The following is an 11086-nucleotide window of genomic DNA, read 5'->3' as shown; positions in this document are numbered from 1 at the left end:
ATACGGATCCTCTTCACAGTTAAGACCTAACAATAAAGCTATACGCAAGTTAAAGTTAAGCTCGATCTCACTCGTTTGTATCGAGCACCCTCTTTTCTCTAAATAGAGAATCTAATTTCCTGGGGATGGAATTTCCTTCGCTGTACTTAGTTTTTCTATTTATCTACTCTCTCTAAACTCTCTCCGTATCTAATATCTTAAAAGTTGGACTCCGTCCGTAAAATATCGTACTAACCCGTAGAGCTCATTCGTATCAATGCCAAATGTCACCTTGGCCGAATCAAGCTAGGCATTTGGCTGTGGTATTTACCATCATGTTCTCTATGGCGGTGGCTCCGGTTCGATGCCGGCGATGGGAGGTTATGGCACTGGGACAAGTGGAGGGACCTGAAGACTTGCTTTATGACTCAAGTGGCGGAGGCGTGATATATACAGGGTGTAGCGATGGGTGGATCAAGCGAGTCACGGTGAACGATTCGGCGGCCGACTCGGTGGTCCATGACTGGGTCAACACTGGAGGAAGACCTCTCGGTCTTGCTCTGGGCCTCAATGGTGATATCTTAGTCGGTGATGCATACAAGGTAATTTTCTTCCATTCACATTTAGTTTCATGGTTGAGTAGATACCTTTTTCACATGTATCTGCATGAACTTTCAATATATATATATATATATATATATATATATAGATATATAAAATTCAAGCGAATGATGCAGGGCTTGGTGAGAGTGACAAGAGAAGGGAAGATTGAGTTGCTGACAGATGAGGTTGAAGGAGTAAAGTTTAAATTAACAGATGGAGTGGATGTTGCAGAAGATGGCACCATTTATTTCACAGACGCTTCCTACAGATACAGTTTAAATAATTTCATGTTCGACTTTCTGGAAGGGAAGCCTCATGGAAGACTCATAAGCTATGATCCATCAACCAACCGCACCACACTTTTGGCCTCCAATCTCCACTTTGCCAATGGAGTTGCAGTCTCACCAGATCAACAATTTGTGGTCTTCTGTGAAACCCCAAGGTGAGATATATATATATATATATATATATCTCTATCTATCTATTTACACGCACTTCCAATCAAACTTAAAGCCCATTTTCCACATGTGTGTGTGGTTTGAATTAAAAATGATGGCTGAGCGACTGTGCAGGACGAGGTGCAGAAAGTATAATATAAAGGGCTCTAAGAAGGGGAGAATTGAAAATTTTATTGAAGATCTACCTGGTTTCCCCGATAACATTCATTATGATGCACAATCACAACGTTATTGGGTTGCCATGGCTATGGTAATTCTGAATCTAACCCTCCACTTCTTTATAATAATCCAAAAACTCATATTTAAGCGATCACAATCCCTTTCATTAGGATGAAGGCCTATTGATTAAACTGCATTGTTTTACAATTTACTTGTGATATGAATGGCAGCCGTCAAATCTGAGGCATGAAGCAGTGGCAGAGATTATGGAGGCAAGTGGGGGACTTGTTTCTGTGGACTTGGAAGGAAAAGTAATGAGTCATTACAATGATACAGAGTTGATTTTGGTTTCAAGTGGCATTAAGATCGCAAGTTCTATCTATTTTGGCTCTTTGCTTTATCCCTTCATCCTTCGTCTCCATCTCTAGGTTTTCATTATCCACAACCTCAATAAAACTCTTCCTACATGTTTAATAAAAATATTTTTTTTTCAAATGTATATTATACATTCTCATCGTTACGCACTAAATTATTCTAAACGAAAAAATTATAAAGATTAAATTGTTTTGAGTTAAAATTTAGAGATTAAATGGACAAGTGAGGCAGAGTATAGGGATAAAAATTGGATTTTTCCTTTTTAACAAAATAAAAGCACTGTTTTTTTTTGGGCCTACACATAGCATAAAAGAGAGGCTGGAGCCCGAAATGCATGTGAAAACTACTGTGCACTACCGTACGGTACGTCGCTGGAGCCACTGAGCCAGAGATGCTTGAGTACGCGTGCCGATCATAAAGATCGTACGGCCCGATTTTGCACATCTCAAATCCTTGCGGAGCGATTTCTTTCTAATCAAACGGTGTATATTCACCGATGAGGTCATCTGCGGTCTATCATAAATAATACATTTTACGAGGCCCACGGATATTTTACAATGTATTTTTATACAAACAATGCATTTTTTAAGCATGATAATTTGAACAATGCATTTTGACTTTTAATCTTTTAGAAAAATATAACATTTAACTGCTCTAAACTCAGAACTTTAATTTTGGTCCAAAAAAGAAAACCCGGAAATTTAATGTAAAAATCACGAATAAAAAACTAATTATGAAATTTTAAGAAAATTAAAGTATACATAACAACAAATCAGCGTCGCGAAGCATGGAATCATAGCTCGGTCACCGGTGCAGAAAGGACCATGACGCATCGTACGGAATTGCAAGGCCCCAAATTGCGTCTCTCTTTGTGTGTCTTGCATCCACCCAGTCGCTTCCATTTCACTCCTCTCTCCCCTCTCTCAAAATCCTTCCTTGCTTTCTCTCCAGTTTGGCGCCTTGGTGACGTTCCTAATGGCCAAAAGATCATTCAAAAGCGAAGAAGAAGAAGATCGCGATACGAAGAAGAAGAAGAAGATAGTGATAAGGGTGGTTTTTGGGGCAAGGACGAAGACAGAGATGGGGGGTGAGAGTGAGGGGTCAATGCTGCGTTGTCAAGCAGACGAATGTGGAGTGGACTTGACAATGGCGAAGAAGTATCACCAGAGGCACAGGGTTTGTGACAGACATTCCAAAGCTTCTGTGGTTCTAGTTTTTGGCATTCGTCAGAGATTCTGCCAACAGTGCAGCAAGTATGTATCTTTAGTTTTTTTTATTTATATATATAGATATCCATCGTCCTTGCTTTCTTTTCTTGATATTGATGCTGATGATGATGCAGGTTTCATGAAGTGGCACAGTTCGATGGCAGCAAAAGGAGTTGCAGGGAAAGACTGGCAGGTCATAACCAACGTCGAAGAAAAACCTACTCACACGTTCCCTCTGCCTCAACCACTCCCGCTTATTCAAATCATCAGATTCTCCATTCTTGTGGGTTAACATTAACATCCCAACAAGAGTCTTCGATATAATTATAAACGTGAATGCTTTTTATGGTTTCCAATTGCAGATGAGCATGGAACAAGTGATGGTTCGACTTCGTTTTAGCTTGTGTACATATAAACATATAGTCCTGTTCACAATTGATTTCAACTTCTTATGATTGTGGTTAACCTTTAACCCACAACCTAATCCATCTTGGATGTCTATATTCAGATTTTAAGAAGTGAATGTGCCATTTCATGATTTAAAAGAGGATCCGTAAACAATAAGCGGAGGGCTTTCTAACTGACCAAGTTAATCTGTGTTTATTACATGGCAAGTCATTCCAAAATTAACACGACTCTGTGAAAACGCCATGAACAAAATGAGCTGGAAGCATAAATTAATAATGTCATGAAAGGAGTGACGCCGTTTATGATCACCTCCTCAATAAATCGTTTCAGAAAATTGCATCATTTTCTGTATTGGATTGGCATTATTCAGGGCCAAGAGTGGATAATTTCACTATTAAAGCTTGGTGTGGAATGAACAAGGCTTCCTTTGTGCAGCAGATAAGCAGAAATATATTGTATCAGTCTAAAGCATTCAACACTGCATCAACAACCTCTTGGGTGGTGCTTTTCCCTCCGAGGTCTTTAGTCCGGTGTGTGCCCTCAAGAATGACTCGTTTCACAGCAGTTTCCAATCGGTCGGCAAAAGCAGGAAACTGAAGATGTCTGAGCATCATGGCTGATGAGAGAAGCAGTGCTACTGGGTTTGCTGTCTTCTGCTCCAATAATTTCTCATTACCGACATTTCCCGCGGAAGCACCTTGCTCAAACACAGCATGATCAGCCCCCACATTTCCTGCAATGATAACACCCATTCTTAGTGACTTTTATGCAATAATCTTCAGTTTAGTATACAGAACGAAATTATATTGAAGCAAAAGTAATTCTATATAGTAAATAGACACTTATCTCCCTAAATAATAATAATAATAATGAGATAAATAATAATTATACCAGTATAATAAATATTATAAATCTTGTTCATGTGCAGCGGAAAAGCAATTCCTTTCCACATGGGCGAAACAAACAGGTTAATTGTAGAATTTAATATTTTTTAAGCAACCACTTCTATGTTAAGGCAATTGCCACCTCACTCCAGTTCATCATCCAATTTGTTGTCCTCAATAAACCCATCTCCGTACAAACCTAGCATTGGCACCACCAGTCCAACACAACTATTACCAACTTGATATTGCTGCTATTACAACCACGAGCAATTCCGTTATGTCCACATTGACAATTGTCTTCAGGACTGCTTAGCGCATTTTGACATGCAAACAAAGTTCAAACTTGATTCTCATACTATCAAAAGGTGGGAACTAATCGGACATTTTGAAGACATGGTATAACTGAGGGAACAGCATCCAATAAGCTAAGGAATGAAATTTTGTAAATAATAAAAACCATACCTCCTGGCATTACTCCAGTACCTCCAGCAATACCTGCTGCCGTATTTGCAACTAGATTCCCATAGAGATTTGGGGTTACCTAGCAAGTTGAAGCAGTATTCATGAACTTCAGAACGTATTCAGTTGGCAGCAAAAACAGAGATAAATGAGTGCCAGAAGGAAAGTCAGTGAATTGCAACTTGCAAGATAGAATCATCAAAAACATATCAAATGATTCTCATCCGTGACAATAGATAAAGCAGGGCAAACTTCATGCTTCCCAATAATATTAATATCATATCCATAGGGTCCAAGCTCCTTCATTATTATAAGTCATATTTATCCTTCCCAAAGGCCAAGAGTTGATAAATAATTAATCTTAATAGTCATACTATTTCCACTTCCGCTAATACTTGTCTTTCATATTCTTTTGAATTCCAGTCACTACCGCTCATTTCTCAGGCCACTTTTCCACTAACAGGTACTTTAGAAGAAACGCCAAACCTATGGCTCCAACGTCCCAAATGAAAATGAATATCAGATGTCAATCAATCAAAGAGCAAGCTAAAAGACAAAAATTACATAGATCCAAGTTTGTAAACAAACAACCCAACTGTAGATTCACATACCATGACATCAAACTGCTCAGGCTTTGAAACAAGCTGCATGCAGCAGTTATCCACAATAATTTCATTATACTTGATTCCAGGATACTTTGTAGCAACCTCTCGACAAGATTCCAAGAATAGACCATCTGCTAGCTTCATAATATTTGCTTTGTGCACAGCAGTCACTTTCTTTCTGTTGTTTAGATAAGCATACTCAAAAGCATATTTAGCTATACGCTCTGAGCAGAACTTTGTGATTACCTAGCAGAAGACTAGTATGAGGTCCCAACCAACTTCATGATATACACAAAATCCACAATCATAGGCGAAAATCAGTCAATTACTTAACCAAAATATGAGCAGACCATTATAAAGTATAGATCGGAACATATCTGGATGGCATTTGCTATATAGATAGAACACTGAACACTCAGATAAGAACTTGGAAACAAAAATTTATCGCATTATCAACCAAAGGTCAGTTGATAAACTTATTAAACATCTTTTTAAACCAATTTTACCAGACATATTCTGGAGAAGATTGGCGAAAACCATAAGAATACAAATAAAAGCTGCCATGCGAAGCAGCACTTATTTATAATCTAATTTAAATATTTATCCATTTCAGTCAGCAGTTCAACTAAGACAGGGTCTCCTTATCAAAGGATATCATCATGAACATGGTCACCAAAATCCTGACAAATAAAAACAACCAGTCTGAAGAACTAGAAATATTTTAGATAAATATCCATGTTGAATCAACTTCATGGATTACTTATTAGCATCTCTTTAAGTTATCCACTATCCATGAATCACAGTTTAAAACAGAACCATCCACCAAGTTCATGAACAATTAGATGCAACTCCCTATCAGTTCTTAAATATCATCTTATCTTCTTCTCTTACTAACATATATTCGTATGTAATAATTTTAAGGTTAATTTTAAGGTTGTGGAATTAATGATTAAAAAAAAAGTGCGTTGGATTAGTAGTCGGTACCTGCCTACAAGTGTAAATAAAAGCAATTCAATCAATAATTTTCAGCTAGTCTAAACAGAACACATTAGAACGGGAAAGCTATTAGTTCAACAAACAGTACCCTACATCTTGACACCATTGAATCCATCAAAAGAAAATGAATCCCATTGATAGCAGAGCTACCAGAGAGCAAAACGTTAGTTGATCATCAATTACTCTCCATTCAAAAAGTTCAGCATAGAATAACAACCTAGTTTATCACATACCTTAAGGCTTTCAACGACTCCAGGAACGACCTCATGTTCCAGGCCAGAATACTCTCCCTCCGTATTCTCCCTAATCACGACAATATCAACATTCTCGTGCCTCGTCACCAAACCAGGAAGATTAAAGCAATTCACGAGCGAAGCATACAGATCAAGCTCTTTCCTAAGCTGCACGTTCAGCGAGCTAACACCACCGCCCATGGGTGTAGCCAATCCACCCTTCAAGCAAACCTTGTTCTTCTTTATCGAATCGATCACCTCCGGCGGTACTCTCGGCATATCACCGTGTACTTCATACTTCTCGAAGTAAACCGGCGCGTGCATCGCCTCCATCACTTGCTCAACAGCGCCTGTAACGAGAGGTCCAATTCCATCGCCGGGAATGAGGGTCACGGCGCGTGGAGCCCCATCCCCAGGTCGGGGCATGTAAGTGACGGATCGGGAGGGAATAAATCGGGAGCATGAAGAGATGATGTTGGGAGTGTCGGACGATTGTGATGCCGCGAGGAGCTGTTTAAGAAGTGACGCTGATCTTCTCGCCATTGGTGGAGCAGTTATCGGGACGCGTGCTAGGGTTTGGAAGATTCAGATTTGCGAGCAAGAAGACCGAGAAGCCATAGAAAAAGTTTACAGAAATACCGGTGAGAGCCGCGAGCGAAATTTTAGATTCCTGGAAAGGTAAAGGGATATTTTACCGCGTTGAAGCTGCATTTCCAATTTTCCATGTTCATTGCGCCAGTTTTACTTTTTTAAAAAACAAAAATTCTTTTTTTTTTTGGGTCAACTTAAAGGCAAAATTCATGGGCCCACTACGCCCATGTGGCGAGCATAAATTTTAAATTAATCAGCTTAATTTGTTATTTTAAAGGTTAATTTATTTTAGGTTTTAATTTAAATCACTGCTTGTCACCATTTTTAAGTTAGTGGCCAGAGTTGAAAATTACAGTTATGAAATTTTTAATTTAATTCTTACGCAATGTATAATAAGTGTCTCCTCAATCATGTGACTTTCTTTTTTTGTTTTTTGGGGTTACATCTCTTCGTGGTAGCCTGGTAGGTTCGAACGGCCAACTAGTCCCCTCTTGAGCTGGATTCAGCCACTTTTATTGGGCCTAGCAAGTCCCTGCACCACCCCAGTGTTTTCAATTTTTTTTTTTTTCACAAATGCACTAGCACCACCCTAGTTGAATTACGCCTAAATGTATACAGATGAAACCAAAAAAGAGATAAATAAAAAATGATGGCTTTTATTTTATTTGAGAATATATTGATGGAATGTGGGTTCAGAGATAATTAGATAGAAATGAAAAATACCAGCGTAAAATTTACTAGTGAAATTATTTTGTCCTGTTAGAAAATAAATAAATGAGTGAGAAAAGCATACCAGATTATGATATCAAATAATTGAATTACATGCTGATTCAATAAAAATATTATTATGATTTAAACATATTAAATTAAATCATATATGTAATATCTAAATTATTTGAATAATATAAACTAAATTATTTATTTAGTTTATATTATACTCCCTCCGTTCTTTATTATAAGAGACGAATAACCGAATTACGTTGATAAAAAAAATAATTAAAATTAGTTAAGAACAATTAATATGTAAAAAGTATAATTTTTTTCTAAAAATACCCTCATTAATAAGAAGAGAGAACATGAGAGAGAACAATGATAATTTATTAAAAGAAAGAGAAGTGAGAAGGAGAGAGAGTGTGAGTTGGAGACAATAAATATGGGTAAAATAGAAAATCAACACAAAAAAGTAGAGACAACTTTTAAATGTCTCTTATATATAGGAACATGTCGTAAACACTAAATGTCTTTTATAATAACGATAGGAGGGAGTAGTATTTAGTAGAGAACATCCTATATTAAATGTTACGGCCAGTTAAAGGCAGATCCGAAATTAGCATGTCCAAATCCAACCTGACGGAACTTAACCCATACAGGCTTACAGAGCAAACAAACAAACTAACAAATTTTTCCTCCCTGCCTGAATTGAAATCATCTCAGAAAGTGATACACTGCCAACCCATTTTTTGCCTTACATTTCAACTCCGAAGCGATCAAACTCATCATTATTCATACCCCACACTCACTTAATTGACCCCCATCTCAGCAATAAAGCATCGCATTAACTTAAAGTAAAAAACCTGCTACGTATTAAGCCAAAAATTCACAAAGATATGTTCAAATTCTTAAAAGATATCATCACGGAATGTGGCTTCAGCTTCAGGCATGCCTGCTTTGGAAATCCTTCATGAAAGCCACCAGCGTCTCAACCCCGGCCAAAGGCATTGCATTGTATATAGAAGCTCGCATCCCACCCACCGACCTATGTCCCTTGAGCTGAACCATCTTCTCTTTGGCTGCTTCCTTGATGAACTCGCCTTCTAACTCTGATTTCTCCAACGTAAACGGGACATTCATCAATGACCTCACGGACTTCTCCACTGGGCATCTGTAAAACCCATTGCTTTCGTCAATGGCATTGTACAGAATCTCAGCCTTCTTCTTGTTCTTCTTCTCAACCTCTTTCAAACCGCCTTGCTCCAACAGATCCTCAAATACCAAACCACACATGTAAATTCCATAACAGGGTGGAGTGTTGTACAGCGAGTTATTCTCAGCTTGTGTCTTGTAATCAAGCATCACCGGAGTGATATCCTGAGCATTTCCGATCAAATCTTTCCTGACGATCACAATCGTCACCCCGGATGGCCCTACGTTTTTCTGAGCCCCGGCATAAATCACACCAAATCGAGAAACATCCACAGGTTTTGAACAGAAATTTGAAGACATATCAGCGACCAAAATACCATTTGGATTCTTTGGGGTTGGATAATCCTTGAACTCAACACCATGAATTGTCTCGTTTGCACATATATGCAGATACCTTGCGTGCGGGTTCTGAAGTTGATCTAATTCGCTGAAACTTGGAATTTTGGTGTACTTCTCGGACTTACCAGACCAGATTACATTGGGTTTACAGAATTTCTGAGCCTCCTTGAACGCCTTGTCTCCCCACGATCCAGTTACCACGTAATCAACCTGATCATCTGGCTTGCAGAGGTTCAACGGTACGGCAGCAAATTGTGTGGTGGCGCCGCCCTGCAAGAACAGAACATGATATTCCGGCGGAATATCCAAAAGGGCGCGCAGATCTGATTCTGCCTTCTGGATTATGGAGAGGAAATCCTTGCCCCTATGGCTCATTTCCATCACGCTCATGCCGGAATCGCGCCAAATGTAGAGCTCCGACTCCGCCTTCTTGAGCACGGTCTCCGGCAAGGTGGCGGGTCCGGCGGCGAAGTTAAAGACACGATCTTGGGATGAGGTATGAGCTGGCGGACAGTCGTTGGTTTGGGTGGTGGTCGGCACGGCAGCGCATTTGATAGAGATGGGTCTGACGGAGGCGGCGGTGGCGGGGCGTATAGAGGTGACGAGGGAATGATTGTTGTGGGTGGCGAAGGTGCTAATGTGATGATTAGGATTCTGAAGAAGATGAGTGCGAGAGAGAGCAGCCATCGACATGGTGACTTGAACTGAGAATGAGCGGAGAGGCAAATCGAGAGAGAGATTTCAGAGAACTTTTTTAACAAATGAGAGACGCCGGGGCGAAGATCTGAATCAGAGGAGGGGCATATTTATATATGTGGGCGTGAGTCCGTGAATCTGTGTGTCTCAGGCGTGACCTAATGGTATGACTGGAAGAGGCATTTGTTGGTAGGTGGCAATAAATGGAAATTTTATTAAGGTATTGAGGTCATTTTAACAAGTATTCTGTTTCTTATTATAAGTGACATTTGATGCTTATAATATAAGACATTTAAAAATTATCTCTATTTTTTTTGTTGATTTTTTATTTTACTTATATTTATTGTTTCTAATTTACACTCCCACTTCCTCTTTTAATAATTTAATTATTCTCTCTTATGCTCTTTCTTTATTAATGAAGGTATTTTAAAAAAAATATACTTTTCATATATTGATTATTCTTAAAAAAATTTAACTATTTTTTTATCAACGTAATTTGATTATTTATTTTTTATAATAAAAAACAGAGGGAGTATTATTTATTTTTAAATTTCACATTAGCCTTCTGACCATGCAATGTCACCATCAATAGGACCATAGAAACTGGCAAATCATGGGGTTGGTGGAAGAACGTTTGCGGGGCAAAGGCAAGTAGGTAACTAAAAAAAAAGAAAGAAAGAAAGGAAGAGAGGAACATATTTATTATATTATTTTGTTTACATATTAGGAATTGACCATATTCATTTATTTTGGATCAAATGTTTTTTTTGGGCCAAAATTTTGGACCAAATGTTAAAATCCAAATATATAATTTAAACGTTTCTGTGTAACTCATGCTTTTATTTAGACATTGATGTTAAGTTTATATAAATATCAATAATTTTGAAAAGTAAATATTTTTAAAAAATTCAACCAAATGCTAGTCAAATCACATAAGGTCTTAAAAAAATTCATTCAACCACAAAATCTAATCTTTACCCCCTCCTTTTCCTTTTATAAAAATGATCCAGGATAATATCCGCTATTGTAATTTTGATTTTAAATTTTACATTTTCAAATACTATATTGTTAAGTGACGATCATTGGTCGGGCCAAAAAAAAAAAACGATCATTGGCAAACCAAACATGGCCCAAATTAACTTCAATCTTTCAGGTTCTTTGTTTAACAAT

The 11086-nt window shown here is 38.1% G+C and overlaps 4 protein-coding genes across 4 annotated transcripts; 2 read left to right on the top strand and 2 right to left on the bottom strand.

Annotated features, from left to right (window-relative positions):
* Positions 1 to 323: 323 nt before the first annotated feature.
* On the top strand, positions 324 to 1627 carry LOC114733946 (protein STRICTOSIDINE SYNTHASE-LIKE 5-like). The gene is made up of 4 exons (XM_028921427.1): positions 324 to 581; positions 717 to 1024; positions 1167 to 1290; positions 1430 to 1627. Exons 1-4 carry the CDS (start codon positions 324 to 326, stop codon positions 1625 to 1627), a joined length of 888 nt encoding a protein of 295 aa, XP_028777260.1.
* An 882-nt stretch (positions 1628 to 2509) lies between these two features.
* On the top strand, positions 2510 to 3106 carry LOC114733945 (squamosa promoter-binding protein 1-like). Its single transcript, XM_028921426.1, has 2 exons — positions 2510 to 2827; positions 2917 to 3106. The coding sequence occupies exons 1-2, from the start codon at positions 2550 to 2552 to the stop codon at positions 3104 to 3106; spliced, it is 468 nt and encodes a 155-aa protein (XP_028777259.1). The 5' UTR covers positions 2510 to 2549.
* A 318-nt stretch (positions 3107 to 3424) lies between these two features.
* Positions 3425 to 6998, bottom strand: LOC114733938 (isocitrate dehydrogenase [NAD] regulatory subunit 1, mitochondrial). The gene is made up of 4 exons (XM_028921421.1): positions 6368 to 6998; positions 5145 to 5384; positions 4537 to 4615; positions 3425 to 3923 (listed from the first exon to the last, which is right to left on the bottom strand). The coding sequence occupies exons 1-4, from the start codon at positions 6908 to 6910 to the stop codon at positions 3649 to 3651; spliced, it is 1137 nt and encodes a 378-aa protein (XP_028777254.1). The 5' UTR covers positions 6911 to 6998; the 3' UTR covers positions 3425 to 3648.
* Positions 6999 to 8315: 1317 nt separating this feature from the next.
* Positions 8316 to 10017, bottom strand: LOC114733948 (phosphoserine aminotransferase 2, chloroplastic-like). Its single transcript, XM_028921428.1, has one exon. The coding sequence runs from the start codon at positions 9911 to 9913 to the stop codon at positions 8612 to 8614; it is 1302 nt and encodes a 433-aa protein (XP_028777261.1). The 5' UTR covers positions 9914 to 10017; the 3' UTR covers positions 8316 to 8611.
* Between the last annotated feature and the right edge of the window lie 1069 nt (positions 10018 to 11086).

Source organism: Neltuma alba, unplaced genomic scaffold (genome assembly GCF_004799145.2).
Source record: "Neltuma alba isolate B1F8T4 unplaced genomic scaffold, ASM479914v2 tig00013046_pilon, whole genome shotgun sequence".
NCBI classification, from domain to species: domain Eukaryota; kingdom Viridiplantae; phylum Streptophyta; class Magnoliopsida; order Fabales; family Fabaceae; genus Neltuma; species Neltuma alba.
The sequence above is the reverse complement of the archived record's forward strand: the minus strand, read 5'-3'. Positions and strand labels throughout refer to the sequence as shown.